The sequence below is a fragment of the Megalops cyprinoides genome, chromosome 14, assembly GCF_013368585.1.
Source record: "Megalops cyprinoides isolate fMegCyp1 chromosome 14, fMegCyp1.pri, whole genome shotgun sequence".
NCBI classification, from domain to species: Eukaryota; Metazoa; Chordata; class Actinopteri; order Elopiformes; family Megalopidae; genus Megalops; species Megalops cyprinoides.
In genome coordinates this window covers 30,985,457-31,001,923 of record NC_050596.1, presented here as the reverse complement: position 1 = coordinate 31,001,923, position 16,467 = coordinate 30,985,457, and the positions used below count along the sequence as shown (strand labels likewise).

General features: G+C 40.9%; 1 protein-coding gene and 1 non-coding gene across 2 annotated transcripts in view; both read right to left on the bottom strand.

The window, feature by feature from the left end:
- Positions 1-4,072: 4,072 nt before the first annotated feature.
- On the bottom strand, positions 4,073-4,154 carry trnal-aag. The gene has a single exon. It is a non-coding gene; the product is annotated as a tRNA-Leu (tRNA).
- A 955-nt stretch (positions 4,155-5,109) lies between these two features.
- ttn.2 (titin, tandem duplicate 2) overlaps positions 5,110-16,467 on the bottom strand; it is a 171,503-nt gene continuing 160,145 nt past the window's right edge. Inside the window, 7 exon segments of the mRNA XM_036544926.1 lie at positions 5,110-6,455; positions 6,567-12,608; positions 13,412-14,005; positions 14,573-14,878; positions 14,978-15,553; positions 15,662-15,961; positions 16,061-16,366. Of these exon segments, the coding sequence (XP_036400819.1) occupies positions 6,157-6,455; positions 6,567-12,608; positions 13,412-14,005; positions 14,573-14,878; positions 14,978-15,553; positions 15,662-15,961; positions 16,061-16,366 (8,423 nt within the window). The 3' untranslated portion in view covers positions 5,110-6,156.

Genomic DNA, 16,467 nt, shown 5'->3' with positions numbered 1-16,467 from the left:
TAACTAACAGTTATACATACGTTTAATGAGCAAAATGTACTTACTTGTGTTCACAAGAGTGCCTAGAAACAATGGGACTAAGCCCAGAAGTTATATATCTTCAGACAAATCTCATTTTCCTGAAATGTTTCAGAAAATCCAATGTGAGAATAGCTGAGCCTCACAAGAACCCCAAAAAACAAAACTACACAGAGTTGTAGCCGTGTAGTTTTGCTTTTCCCTTGCAATCCCTACACCCGAGGCAAGGCTGGGAATGCTCCAACTACTCAGAAGTGCTAACCTTGTTGTTTTACTTTATGTACCTCTGGACCAAGCAGCATCACCACTTCACTGCCACTCCCCATTGGTCAGCTACTCAAGGGATCATGGGATTGAGGAGCCATTTTATGCAACCTCACACCTGTCAGTCATTTTACTTACCGTTGTGCTGGTGGTGTTAATCCAAGCTGAGTAATTCAAAAGTATCCAACATGGAAACAAAGGGCTTCAAAATCTGAGGCTTAACACTATCCAAGATATTCTGTTCACTACACCACCACCAAAATGTTACTTTCCCTCTTGCTTAAATTAAAGCATGGAAGTGCCATCAACTTGTGCAGAACCAAAAGGAGAAAGTGGCTGTCCCTGTCACTCAAACCTAGGACTCCCCGATTACATGAAAGGGACGAATGTACTGACCACTTATAAAACTGCAAATCTGTTTGTTTTGCTGACAGGTTTTGACATCTCTTCCCAAAATACACAAATAACTGGCCTGCTTATACAACACCTGGAACATGCAAAAGTGACACAAGTCAATTATCCAGGTGATATCAGCTTTTTCCAGAAAGAAATACTGCAATTACTAGGGAATGTTCTGGGTTTTGTAACCTGGTTATATGAAGTGGTAGTTTTTTGCCATGTTTGCCATGGTCACTTCTAGTCAACAGTTTGCCATGTCAGCTTCTAGTCAACAGAAACAGAATGTATACTGTATATGTATACTTCCTCAACTAATGACACTCAAGGAAATGGGCTATATGAAGTTACTCTGAACCTTTAAATATTATCTGGAATCAACTGAACTAATTAAACCACTAACTTCATCTGTGTTAGACACAGTTTGATTCATACACCTGTGGTGATTTCCACACTCCAAGATTGTACTCTGATGAAACTGCATGTCACTAGCACTTTGACTATTAACATTAGAATGTTTATCTTATAAGTGGTAACTGAAACTCGATTTACTTCTGTAATTTGACAAAAACCACAAATTACGTTGCTTTTATGGACTGAACCATCTGGAAGTCTTTAATTTTGAATTTTTTCTCCATCACAGTCTGTGTAGCCATCATACAGGCAGCGATTCTTAGCAAATTTTCTTTAAAAAGCCAATTATGGGTGTCTGAAAGGGTCAAAACAACTATTTTGCATTAACTGCATTCAACACGTTACCCATTTGAAATTAATCGCATGCATAAATGTGTAAATGAGTTAACGCTGACAGCCCTACTCACTATAAAAATTTCTGTTTGTGAAAACTGAACCAATTTCACTGGGTTTCATTAAATGAATACATTGCTACTTTAGACGGCTAAATTCTATTACGTGTTACATTACATTGCATGCGTTTTATTCCACTTAATGTCTGAGTGATGGACCGAGGGCATTTGCATTACATACCTGTCATTTAGCAGATCACTGTTATCTAGAGCGACTTACATAGGATACAATTTTTACAGGTTACCCATTTATACAGCTGGATATTTACTGAGGCAATACTGGGAGAAGTACCTTGCCCACGTTTACAGCAGCACCTGTAGCATATACTGTATCCCTGTTAGCTCCCTTTTCAAAGCAGCTAGGAAAATCTTTTGAATTTACATAATTTAAATGGTAAATATTTTTCCCCTCACTGTACCTCTACTTGTAAAATCAAGTATCATTACAAACTGTGCTTCTCTGGGACTGGGCTTCAACCCCTACTACATCTACTTCAGATAGAAGACTGACTAGTGCAAAGAGGAATTGTAATGTAATTGAATCTCACTGCTTAAAATGTGACAACAAGCATGTAATAATGTCATGGCATATGGTTCAAGATGTAACGTGACACTCTCAAGTGCAGAACTGAGGTCCCCTTGGAGAAATCAAATGAATACAGTTGGTATCAGTGGGACAGATTCAATCAGCCCAGGCGTCTGCCTCAGACATTCCCCCCATAACTCCCTCCTCACCACCCTCCTCCCCAGGCCTCCGTCTATCTAATAATGGCACATGCTGCAAGCTGCCTGAATGTCTAGTGAACCATTGCTAGAGAGGGCAGGTTTTGCAGCTAGATACTGTAGTTTTGGTTTTGTTATTTTTTATTTGGTTTCTGTTACAAATCAGGAAAGGATCAGGAAGCATTCAGACTCCTGGTGTCCCGTTTTTTATGCAGATTCATTAGATGCACTTTGCAAGTCCCTCTGGATAAGACTTTCTGCTGAATGAGAATGTAATGTGGTGAAAATTACAAACAATATAACAGTATTTCCTTTGTCCTGACACAAAACAGGACGTGTTAACAGAAAGACATGAGTATTGGGAAATGAGAGAAAAATGTGGAACTGAGAGCAAGCTCCACAGGCAGTTTTATTTCTTACTTGATTTATCTGACAATCTCAAATGTAACCTGTTATCTAAAATGAGGAGAGTGCCGTCCAGTACTATCCCTCTCCCAGGCCTGTGCATTTGAAAAGCAGGAAGTAATCAAACGCCTCATCTTGTCAGAATGTGTAAAAGTGGTCTTAATTAGCTGATTAATCTATCTGGTATGACTTATGAGCGTTTGATTTATGTAGCCGTATTATTTTGTCTGTTCTATTGCCTTATATTTTGGCAATTCCTTTTTTTCTACTCCATAAAGCTAATTTTCAGAGACATGAATCCAGTGACCAATACAGACAAATTTTATTGAAATGCATGTTGCAGTAGGAAACATTTAGTTCTACAAAAACTTCAACATTCAACGGAAAATGGCTGTAAGGCTTTGAACAACAAGTCAAAGCAGTATTTTAATTTATTTCTATTTATTCATTTCTTTTGTCAAATGTAGTATCAGACTAATAACAATGTAGGCCACAGGTGTGGACACATTTCTGGATAACCTCTCCCTGGCTTGTGACTTTGCACCACCCTGTGGCTTTAAGAGGTACCCCTACTAATTCCTAAAAATTGTGCCCTCTGCTGGTTGTAGGGAAGTACTGTCACAAAAGGAAAGGGGGGAGCAGAAACAAAAGCCCAAACTTACTGAAGGCTAAATACGTTCCTAAAAACCACAATTTAAATTATCACAGCTCTTGCATGTTCATATACACCATATTCCATTTAATAGATAGGTAGAAAAAATGAAGGAAGTTAATGTTTTAAAAGGTTAGAAATTATATAATGGTACAAACCTCAAGTATAACTTGTTATACTTGGTACTGACAAATGCACAAAATGGATGGCAATATGACATGAAACATCAGCTTGCTTCGTAGGCTAAATTTGCAATGTCGTTTGGTTTCATCTTCTATTACAATACGTAGGCTGCCTTTCACTCACCTGTTTGGGTGCAGGAACGGGCGGCGTCGCTGGATTTTCGGATCACTTCGCGCCAAGCATAGTGAATATTTTGTTACTGTTTTGTGAATTACAGATTGCAAAGGAACGTTAACTCCACAGCTCATTTTGGGGAAACTACTTCCCTACAGGGGCTTTACTTCTGGTGTTGTAAGTCTGATAAAACCACAGAACTGATAAACTCGAGTCTCTCTCCTTAAACACACGCTAACGCTCACACAGGTGCTCTGCCTTTTGCGGTTTAGCCTAGTTACATTTATCGAGTGGTATTGGCGCTCTGTGATGGATGTTAAAATCATTACGAATCACTTACACCTGAACGAGGGCCGGATATGAAGTGAATCGTGGTGTTACGTTCCAGCTGTTATTAAAATATAGATCGCTGATGGCATCGCTTCCTGTAAGTGTTTATTCAGATGTTTTGTAAGATAAGATAACACCTTATTGATCCCCTGGCGGGGAAATTTGGGATAAATACATGCTGTGGCAGCGGTGGGATTCGAACCCACGCCCCCGAAGAGACTGGAGCCTTAATCCAGCGCCTTAGACCGCTCGGCCACGCTACCATACGATAACATGTGTGACATTCTCCACAGTTTATAATAGGTAACAATATTATGGAAAGTAGAAAGTGTAATGCAGTATATTTATTGTTTGTATACGTTTGTTTTAGATTAGGTTTGGAGTCGTGTAAGTATACATAAAGTTGCACTCGATTAAAAAAAAAATCATAATAATAATCCTTAGATTAAAAAGACGACTGGCGCAGACCATGGTAGGAACTAGCTGGAGTAAAGTGTTTGTAAACAGTATGCATATATCTGGGTAGGGGGCTAACTCTAAGAAGAGCATGTCTTCAGAGCTGAAAGCCTATATACCTTGTGAGCTATATTTAAGAGATCCACAGGGGAATAAAGTCTGGCTCTAAACTTTTCAGTGTTGAGACTGTGACTAAGAAAGATAGAGTGTATTTCTATGTCCAGTAAGACGTTGCTGTTGGTAAATACTACTATTGCAGTTTGTCATTGTGGTTATAGTTTTTGTTATATGTCTGTGTGTTCCAACTTGTTGTTCCAAATGAAATAGATTAAAATGTTGATTTGTCAGGTGGATGGCAATGAAACAGTTGGCGTGGCAAAACCAGGAATAATTCATGATCATTTACTAAATTGATGCTCCCAAAGTGAAATTCAAAGTGTTTCCTGCTAAAGTACCATGTTAAGTCAGCTCTGCACTGTGTGTGATTGCCTGAAATCTGGGGGACACTCAAAGTTCTTACATTTAGCTGTGCAGAGTTAGATCAACCATATTGATTACAATTTATTGCAATATTACAGAAGAGCCATTCTGTGATAAAAAGATGTTCTTCAATCCTGAATGGAGAACAGAAAAGAAAAGTGGAACGCGAACACTTCTCAAAACTAATTGTGAATTTGTAAAATTTGTAAAATTACTTTGGAAATGTAATTTTTCTAGGGTAACAGGGGAAATTGGATTATTAAAAGAAACTCTGAGGCATTGTGAGGTGCTTCAATCATGCTTTATTAAATCAGTAATTAATAAAATTCAAGGAGGCTGCATATATAGGTAATGCTACAATAATAAATGCAATAAAACCAAAGTGCAGGGCATGCAATTAATGCATTTGTTCTTTAACACAGCAGATGTTTTCGCTGTGGTACACTTACTTTATTGGCTGCCCAGACTACCGACAAGGTGAAATTCTAAAGCTAACACACAGATACACTCAAACACAATGCACCCAAGCAGTCCTCCAAGAAGTGGCACTGCTTCTGCAAAGAAGTACTTGAATGACTTAAGATAATAATGGCCAGGTGATGTTACTTTTTCAAAGCCAATTCAAGCAGTCCCTTGCCAGTAACAGTGCACATAAAATAAACTGGTGCACAAAGTGCAGGCCGCTCGCACTTTGTGCATGTCATTAAAATGGTGGTATGACATAGTCAGTCTGAACACAAGGCCTAGTTGTGCAGCTTACATGAGGGTAAATGCAAACTGCACTCAAGGCCTTATGGTCATGTTACAATTCATATGAGTACGGTAATATTATTACACAGACACACTGTGCATAACATTGTCTCTCGGATTTAGTAAAACGTCAACAGGGAGCCTCTCTACCTGTTGAGGCAATCTTAAGACTTCAACTTATTGTTGAGGCACATAGTTTTGTTTCAGGTTTTTCAGGGTATTCGTTTCATGTGAAACTTTCTCCTGTTAAACATTTAGTTCCATTTGTTTCAGTTAACATTGTCTCAAATAACAATGCATACAGTTTCCATAACCGGTAAATTCGGCTATATACATTATGTACATGTCACAGAAAAATGGATCAAAAATCCTAAGTCATAATTATCCAATATGGCACATTTTATAACAACTTTAGACTTTAGTCTAGTTTGGCATAAATTAATGTCAAGTTTGGTATAAAAATAGTTCATATTTACAAGAACAGAACTCTGTCTCTATTATGTAAAGAGTATTTTTGCTCATTAAATAAATAAAAAGGCACTGAAGGAGGGAAAGGGGAAGGGAAGAAATTATTCATTTTTACATTGATCGAATGCTTATGTTTACTGTTGCAGTATCGGATCCAAACTCATTGGACAGTTTGAGGGTGTAGGTTCCTGCATCCTTTTCTTTCACACCGGTGATGATAAGGGTTGTGAGGTCATCAGTGGTCTCAATATGGAACCTGTCGCCATCTTCGTCAGTAGGCAGTGTCCTTCCTGAGCGGGACCACACTATCTCTGGCAAAGGGTCTCCAGAGAAAGCACAGGCCACTGTCAGCACCTTTCCTTTCTCAATACTGATGTCTTCAGGGAGAGCTTCAATTTTGGGTGGAGTGCCTTTTGGACAAAGAGAAAATGTACATAAAATTAAAATATAAACACTGTAACCCATACTTTTGATAAGAATGAAAAAACATGAAGACTGGTGCAGACTGAAAAGGTGCTCACCTTGAAGATGGCGCCCGATGGCTCTCATGGAAGACCCCTCTATCTGTGAATGGCTTGACATTTCCATCATACTGCTGGAGCTCATGGCCAGCATTGATTCAGATGTCATAGAAGACATGCTCGATGAAGACATGCTTGCAAACTGAACTTCAGACATGCTGGAGCTGCTGAATGAAGCTTCCTGTATAGTGGAAGCCATGTGAACTGCCTTAGAAGAGAAACTTTCGTGCATGCTGGCTGCAGCAGCGCTTTTTCCCATAAGAACCATTTTTGCAGATTCTTCCCCCACAGCTGTGAGGACTTCTTCATGAACCATTTCCTTTTTAACAATTTGCCCTTTGACTTCTGTTTTCAAATGAGAGGTTGAGACAGCCTCTCTTTCCATAGCTACTTGAAGAGCTTTAACTTTTGCGTAAATGGTTTGGAATACTTGACCAACAAATGAAAATGATGTCCGGGAGACCCCTCCTTCTGCAATGATTTCACAGGCATATTCGCCCTGGTCCTTCTCAGAAAGTTCATGGATACTGAGACTGTAAGTACCATCGGTGGCACTATGGAAATAGTAGTGACTGCTCTGTGTCAGTTTCTTCCCATCCTTGTACCACACTACTTCTCTAGCACTGCTCTCAGCTACACAGAACATCTTCACTACATGCTCAGAGACTTCCACCTTAAGTTGCTGAACTATCTTTGGAGGCATTTCCAGTTTCTGAGGAGTGGGTGACTTGAAAGGTGGTGGAGATTTTACTCTCTGGGGTGAGGTAATTGGCTCCGGAGACTTAATTCTTCTGGGAGATTTGATTCCCTCAGGTGACTTGATACGAGGTTCTGGGGACTTGACTTCTGGAAATTCTGGAGATTTCACTCTGGGCTCAGGAGACTTTAATTCTGGAGATTTAACCCTTGCAGGTGAGGTAATTGGCTCAGGAGACTTAATTCTTTTGGGAGATTTTATTCCTTCTGGTGACTTGATACGAGGTTCTGGGGACTTGACTTCTGTGACCTCTGGAGATTTCACTCCGGGCTCAGGAGATTTTACAGCTGGTTCAGGGGATTTTACTTTTGGCTCTGGAGATTTCACCTCTGGAGATTTTACTCTCTGTGGAGGGGCAGCAGGTTCAGGGGATTTTACTTTTGGCTCTGGAGATTTCACCTCTGGAGATTTTACTCTCTGTGGAGGGGCAGCAGGTTCAGGGGATTTCACTTTTGGCTCTGGAGATTTTACTCTCTGTGGTGGGGCAGCTGGTTCAGGGGATTTCACTTTTGGCTCTGGAGATTTTACCTTCTGTGGTGGGAGAGCTGGCTCAGGAGATTTCACAGTGGGCTCTGGGGACTTAACAGTTGGTGGTGGAGCCACCACTTTCTCTTTGGGTGCTGCTCTGCGGATGGTTAAGCTGAACTGTGCCTCTTGTTTGGCCACAGAGTTCTCCACTATTACTGTGTAGCTGCCTTCATCAGAGGACTCAACAGAAGTAATCTCAAATGTAGACTTGTACTGTGTTGTACTCACATGGTAACGGTGGGAAGAAACAACTACTTGTCCCTCATGCAGCCAAGTCACACTGGGTGCTGGTTCTCCATCAATGTCACATGCAAACCTGGCAGACTCTCCCTCTGATACTGTTAGAGACTGTGGTTTTGTAAGTATCCTAGCTGGTAGAGTGGTCTTCACTTTCTTGTGAACAGCTACTTCCTCAACTTTGGCTTCCAAAGCTTCCACTTTCTTTTCAGATGTTGCATATTTTTCATACACAGTGGTTTCATGTGTTTCAGTCAACTTTGTTTTTGTTTCCATTACCTTCATGTGGGTTTCAGATGAGGAGGCTCTCTTGTATGTTGAAACGTGGTAGTGATCAGTTTTTGTAATTTCAGGAACAAAAGGTGTGGGAACCTCCTCATCTTTACGACGAGAAGAATATGTGGAATATTCTCCCCTTGAAACATCTAGAGTGCCATAGTCAGAGGCTTCTCCCTTGGAGTTGGTGCACACAACACGATAGGTACCACTGTCGTCTCCCTGGCAGTCAGTGACCTGGAGTGTCAAAACTCCACTCATGTTTGTGAAACGGTATTTGCTGCTCTCCTGAATTTGCTGTCCATTATGATACCATTTGATTTCAGCTTCTGGCTTAGCCTGGACATTCAGTGTGAATTTAGTATTCTGACCACACGGTACACGGTGAGAGCGCATTCTCACTGTTATGCGTGGGGCATGGTCAAGGCTAAAAGGCTGCTGTGTCACAACCTCATACTTCCTCTCAGTTTTCAGAGCTGCTTTTCTTGCCTCATATCTGGACATGATGTCAAATCTTGCAGACCTCTCAAATCTAGAGGATGATCGAGAGGACCTCTCTGTGGAGACGGGACTTGGGGATCGTGGGCGAGTTCTCTCAGGCGTGGGTGATCTCCTCTCTGCAGCTTCATCTTCGACTTCTGCAGCAGGGTATGCCCGTGGTTTTCTTATTAGTTCAGAAACAGGGCGCATCAGTTCGATGTATGTGGGAGATAATGACCTCCTCCTTCTCATGAAATGGGAAAGAGAGGTTGCAGCACGAGTTTCAGTTGTTTTCTTTACCTCTTCAGCTGATGCTGTTACAACCATCTCTTTCTCTTTTCTCATGGCTTGTGTTTTGTCCTCTATCTCATACGTCATTCGTCTTGGTGATGGGTACTTCAGAGCAGACAACTCAAACCGGACAGGGCTGCGGCTTGGAGGTGAAGCAGAGAAGCCAAGCTCAAGCTCATCCTCAAGTCTAAGCTTTTCCTCTTCAGTTCTCTTCATTGACAAGTAGTCCTCAACAGGGAGGAGAAGCTCTTCATCTGAGAGATCACCAAGAGACCTTCTTCTCACTCTGTAGGAAGTTACAGATTCAGCGGAAAGTGTGCGATGCCTTGCCGGTCTTACTGTTTCCAAGTCATCTTGTGAGAGTTTCGGAATACGCCACCTTGGCTTGTACTGATCACTAATTCTTGGAATGACATAGAACTGTTCCCATCTGGAAAGACGGATACGTTTTTGTCGCCTCTGTACAATTCTTTCCATACGTTCAGGCAGTTCATACTGATCACGGAGTTTCTTGTACCATTTCATTTCAGACAAAGGCACAAAGTGTTTTATCCCCATGTCTTCGTGAAGAGCAGCTGAAACATGGACAGCAGGTTCTGGAATTTCATATGGCATGCGAAGTTTCCTTTCTTCTACCACCACCTTCTTCACCTCTTTTGTCTTTTCAATGTCAAATTCACCTTTGACATTCTTGGTGCTCACGGCTGGTTGGTATAGAATTGAAGCTTCTCTCAAAGCCTCTTCTGCAACAATGTTGAGTGAAGTAATTTCAGTGGTGGAAAGGCGTTCTGCCAATTTAAATGTCTTGCCAATTTGTTTCTGAACAAATTGTTCTTTCTCTTCCACACTCTTGTACTCTCTCTTTACATAGGTGACACGTTCAACCTTCAGGGTGGCCTGGCAACTTGCAGATCCAGCAGAGTTGGAAGCAATAACTCTGTATGTGCCAGAATCTTGAGGAAGAGTTTCCCTGATATACAGGACATGGTAATCCACGTCCTCTTGAACAACTTCAATTTTTGGACTGAATACCAAAGGCTTACCATCTTTCTCCCACTTCAAGGTAGGAGCTGGTATTCCTGTCAGCCGCACTTCAAAGCGGGCACTGTGGCCTTCCATGCATTCTATATTTGCAAGCAAGCGCTTGAACATTGGTCTCATTGTGTCTTCAATAATGGGGTGAGGCATTACAGTGAGACGTGCCTTGCAGCTGTCCTCACCAAATTTATTACGAGCCTCAACAGTATATTCAGCCTCATCATCTTTATCAAGGTTGTGAATCACAAGTTGATAAAGACCCTTGTCAGTTGTGAAGGTGTACTTATTATCATTGTCTCCTGGTTTGATCCTTTGCCCAGATTTCAGCCAAGTTACATGAGGCTCTGGATGCACTGTTATGGTAACTCCAAAGCGTACATCCTCACCAATGTAAGCAGCACGGTTGAACAGGGGCAGGGTAAATTCAGGTGGTCTCTGAAGAATTTTAGTTTTATCTATTCTGCGTTTCACTTTCTTCACTGTACGTTCCATAAAGAACTCCCGATATGATCGGACTCCTTCCACAAAGAGCTCAGCGTAGGCACTATCTTCACCATACTCATTAACAACTCTGCACCTGTATGTGCCATCATCAGAGCTGCTAATGTCTTTGACATAGATAATAGCCACTCCGTCTGAGTAGCTAATTTCATACTTCTCACTTGCCTGTAGTTGTCGAACTCCACAATACCAAGTTACCTCTGTGCTGCTGTCATAGTTTTCAATGTGGCAAGCAAATTTGACATGTCCCCCTTCTTCAGCAACACCATGGATGATTTGGCCAGCTTTCAGACCGTATTCAGATGGTGCAACCTTCACTCTTTCAACTGAGACTCCTCGTTGACTTCTGAAGCCACCACCGTAAGCAACACGAGCAGCTGAAATGATAGTGTTCCATTCCTTCTTCACCATGGTCTGGTAGTATCTTCTGTGCCTCAATGTCTTTATGACTTTGGTGCTGACTTGTTCAGCTTTCATTTTCAGCCAAGGATGTTCCAAGGCTTCAGCAGCAGTCATACGGTGCTTGCGATCTTTAATCAGAAGTCGGTCGATGAAGTCCATTGCTTCAAGACTGGTCTCCTTGAAGGCCTCACTGTCAAAGCTGTACTCGGCATTGGAAATTTTCTCAATCATCTTCTGGTGAGATTCAGCAGCGAATGGATTCAGTCCACTGAGAAGCACATATGCGAGGACACCTACTGACCACATGTCAGTAATGGTGCTGACAAGGTCATGCTGGTGGATTTCTGGTGCACAGTACTCAGGAGCTGTGAACTGAATTCTTATGTTTTCTCCAGCTATCAGCTGTCTAGCCTGTCCCATCTCAATGATCTTGATATTTGTGCTCTTTCTTGTGGTGTAAACAATGTTGTCAGGTCTAATGTCAAAGTGAGCAAAGCCCTTACTATGCAAGAACTTCAGAGCCTCACACACCTGTCTCATATACCTAACAATTTCACGTTCTGAGAGGTCAAAGTTGGCTGTCCCAAGTCGTTCAAATATGTCCACACCTGAGATGAACTCGTAGATCAAGACAAATTCTTCAAGGCTCTCAAAGTACTCGTGAAGATACAACAAGTTCTTGTGTCGACCCACATTGAGTGCTGCAATTTCTTTTTCAACCAGTGCCTGATCAGCACCTTTAACTTTGATGATTTTCGCCATAAATGTCTTCTTGGAGCTGGTTTCAACACAGCGATGAACAATTCCATACTGTGAACGTGCTAGCTCTTCAGCAATCATGTAACTAGCAGACAGATTCTTGACACTTGAAGACTGTGCTTCATCTTTCGTGATCACTCTTGTTTCATCAACTTCTTCATCATAATTTCGGATCACTGATGTGTCCTGCTTCATTACAACAGGCTCAGTTGGTTCTGATGGTTCACTGTGGCCATGCATGTTTTCAGCAATGACACGGAACTGGTATTTTGTCTTGCCAAACACATTAATTACAGTGTATTGTGTCTCAGAAGTCTGAGCAACACGTATCCATCTATCAGCGGTGGTGGGACACTTTTCCACAATGTAGCTGGTGATTTTGCTCCCACCATCATTAGCAGGGGCACTCCAAGTGAGAGTAATGGAATCCCTGGACATGTCACTGACTTTGATACCTTTTGGTGGATCGGGTACATCTGCAACATCAAGTTCAACTGTCTGTTGATCAGTACCAAATCTGTTTTTGGCATGAATTATGTAGTAACCACTATCCTTCCTTTGCACACCATTGGGGAAAACAAGTGAAGTGAAGGATCTTGTGACAATCACTTGATAGTGTCTGTTGTTATCAAGTATTTCTGATCCCTTCTGCCAGGTTATTACTGGGTCAGGCTTGCCACTGATTGGAATCTTGATGCTGACAACTTCACCCCGAATGGCATGGACAGCTCCCATGCCTTGTAGATGTTTGGGCAAGTGAATCTTGGCAGGAACTGAAAAGACAGAAACAGAAGTGTGTCCATTACTGAAGACAAAAAAAGATGTGATATCAGGGTCTTCAATCATCCAACTAATTTGAAAGATTTGAGCATAGTTGGAAATTACAGCAAAAAAACAGTAAATCTGACCCTGACATTAGGAAACATTTTTCCACATGAAGAGTTACATTATTAGAAGTCATAGTAAAAACAGAAATCCTTATAGTGTTCAAGGTCATGCCTTGACACAGAACTAGATGCACTATATTGTAGGCAAAATTATCAGTCTGGTTAGGCTGAATACGATGGTTGCATTTTGTTGTTATATCCTCATATTCTGTAATATTTAATTTGAGTTAGTTCAATGTGATGGATGACTACTGACTAAAAACATTTTTTCTTGGTTATGTCTTGTGATCACTACTGAATGAAATATAACATAATACCATAAAAATAACCATGTAAGGAAGGAAAACTTACGTCTGGTGCATACAGAACAATTTCAGTCCCTATTTTGTGGATTTAAAGTGTCTTTAGTGTCTGTATATTTTAGAAAACTGTAGATCATTATAAAACACTGCTTAAAGCACTGCATCAACAATCACAGTGTACTTCAAGATTAGCTAAATAATCATCACTGAAACTGGTATTACAACTATCTGTCTGTAAAATACAAGCAGAGAAACAATGTAATAAAACAGTATAACAGATCTAAAAGTACACATAAAATACACAATTAGTGCTTACATTCTGATGAAGTGTACATCATCAGAAGTTTACATTATCCAATCCTTTTTTACATACATATGCTGGCTTACCTTCAACATCAAGATTAACAGTTGTTGAAATGGATCCTTCCTGGTTTGTGGCTCTGATTTGGTAGACGGTGGCATCCCCTTCATCAGCAGCAGAGATGACAAGTTGGTAATAGCCACCTTTGAACTCCTGTACTTTGATCTTCTGTCCATCAGGCAGAATCTCTTTGCCACTCTTGTACCATTTAACCACAGGTTTGGGATACCCAGTGACCTTGCACACAAAAGTAGCATTGCTCTTGTATTTGACACTCAGATCTCTCAATTCTTCTTTGAAGGCAGGAGGACGGATGGCTGTATCGGATTTTGGAATAACAGGTTCTGATATTTCACTCCAGTCACTCTCTCCTGCCAGATTTTCACATTTCACACGGAATTCATACTCAAAGCCTTCAATTAGGCCTTTGACTGTGTAGACTGCTTCATGGATTTCCTCTGTTGTCACTGAAATCCATTTGTTCTGTTTCTTCTCTCGCTTCTCAAGGTAATAATTTTTGATCTTGGAACCACCATCACTGGTAGGTGTCTTCCAAGACACAACACAGGAATCCTTTGTCACAGCAGTAACAAATGGCTGCTGGGGTATTCCAGGCTTTTCTGTAAAACAAAACATGAATAAGTTATTATCATATTTCAGAATTCTAGGCCAGGTTTCCTTAGTGTCTCTCCTGGATTTATTAACACCGTGTCAAACTGATGCATGTGAATGGGAACTTAATAAAAAGGCTAATTTTGAGATTAAAACAAGTGCAAAATTATGCTGCAAGGCAAAAAGTAGTTGGACATTGCAGAAAAGGCGTGACTTTCAAATGGCTAATGAGGTTGCACCTTTAGCTTTAATCAGGAAAAAGAGAAATACAATTTCACACAAATCTTACTTTTCTTACAGCTACCTCCTGCCAATGGTTCTGATACTAGGACATATGGTGCTGCCTATTTGCCATGGTGCTTGTCACATGCAAGCATTAGAAGACACGAGGAGAAAATAGCAAGCAGTGTTTTATATATTTTTCACTTTTCCATTATTTCTTAAGAGTCCAAAATACCAACTTTGCACAAACAAATTATAAATAATTATGATGTACAGGAAGTCCATAAAATGGGCTTTCTGTGTGCAAATTATTATTTTGTGTTTGTAAACAAAATGAATTTGAACCAACTTACCAAATGGACTCTTAATAATAACGACAGCAGGAATCTCCAGTGGATCACTGATGCCATACTGATTTTGAGCAGAAACGCGGAAGTAATATCCAGCGCTTTCAATGAGATTTGGAACTCTGCAAGATGTTCCTGAGATTGAAGAAGACACCAGATGATACTTCTCGCCCTCCTTTGCTTCACGCTTCTCCACAATGTAGTTTGTAATCATTGCTCCACCGTCATCTTTTGGTGCTTTCCAGCTAATGATCACAGAGTTCTTCAACAGAGCATCAACAACAACTGGTCCTTCTGGCATTTCAGGTTTATCTGAAATCAAAACAAGAATATTTGTAAAAACCTTTTTGCTATCTCTTACAAGATATGTTGTTTACGTTGACATAATCAAATTTTTGCAACAGGTTTTACCTTGAATTTCAACATGGAGTACAGTGTCAACTGTGCCAAATATGTTGCTCATCTGGACTTTGTATCTTCCAGCATTGGTCTTGCGCTGAACATTCCTGACGACCAGATGAGTGTAATTTTCGGTGTTTTCAATTATGACATTATCAGATGGCTTTAGAGGCTTTTTGCCGTAGAACCACATGATCTGTGGCACAGGACGTCCAATGTATACAACATGTAGACGCAGGCTTGTACCACATCCTGCGTAGTATTTTTCTTTCAGTGGGAATCCAGGGTGGAACTGGGGGGCTGCCTGCAAGAAGAGCTTGCCACTGGTTTCTATCTCTCCAGCGTCATTGATGGCTCTGCAGGTGTACAGACCTTCATCTTCCTGTTCATCTGTTGCTACTGTCAGGGAGTGGTTACGACCATCTGAGCTCATCTTGTATTTACGGCTCTGGATCAGCTCCTTGCCAAATCTATACCATTTGATCTCAGGAAGAGGCCTTCCAAGTATCTGGCATGTCAATGTGCCTGACTCTCCCAGCTTTGTGGTGACATCTTTCATTTCTTCCTTGAGACTTGGTGCTTCTCCAACTATGAAATAAAACAACCAAAGTTGTTAATGATATTACTAGATGTCTCCAGTTTTACTAATTAAAAAAGTTGTATGACACAAGGTAACACAATAAAAAGAATACATACCACTCAGCTTGGTTTTGATGGCCATTGCTGTCCTACGTGGTCTGCTCATTCCAGTTTCATTTTCAGCAATTACTCTGAATTCATATTCAGTAGCCTCCTGCAGGCCACCCATAGTAAACTGTCTATCCTTTGAACGCTCCTTATTGCACTTCTTCCAGGCAGTCTCTCCAGATTGTCTATATTCAATCCAGTAGCCCAAGATCTCTTTGCCACCATCACATTCTGGTCGAATCCAGTGAATGGTGATGCAGTCTTTGGTGATGGAGATTATATCAATCTCACCTGGCTGGCTTGGTTTGTCTTGTAAAAAAAAGAGAAATTTGGTATATAGCCATTGTATACAACTGCCACACACCAGAACAATGAAGTAACTTTTACAGAAGGCTGTAATTTACTTACCAAATGGATCCTTGCATACAACAGAATCAGATACAGGTCCAGGCTCACTCTGACCAACGTCATTTTGAGCAATGACACGGAACTGATATTCTGCATCAGGGATGAGGCCAGTGAGAGTGTACATAGTAGTAGTGATGTGAGTCTTATTGTGACGCACCCACTTTTCAGTGGACACCTCTCTACAATCAACGTAATATCCAGTAACACGGGAACCACCATCATCTTTAGGTCTGGACCAAGACAGAGCAACAGAGCTCTTTGTGACATCCATAATTTCTGGAGGATTGCTGGGAGGTTCTGGTGGACCTGTTGTAATAAACATAACAATACCATACATTTTTCAGCCACTTATGTAATATATTTAAAATTATTATTACATATAAATATTAACTGCCAAAATATACTCA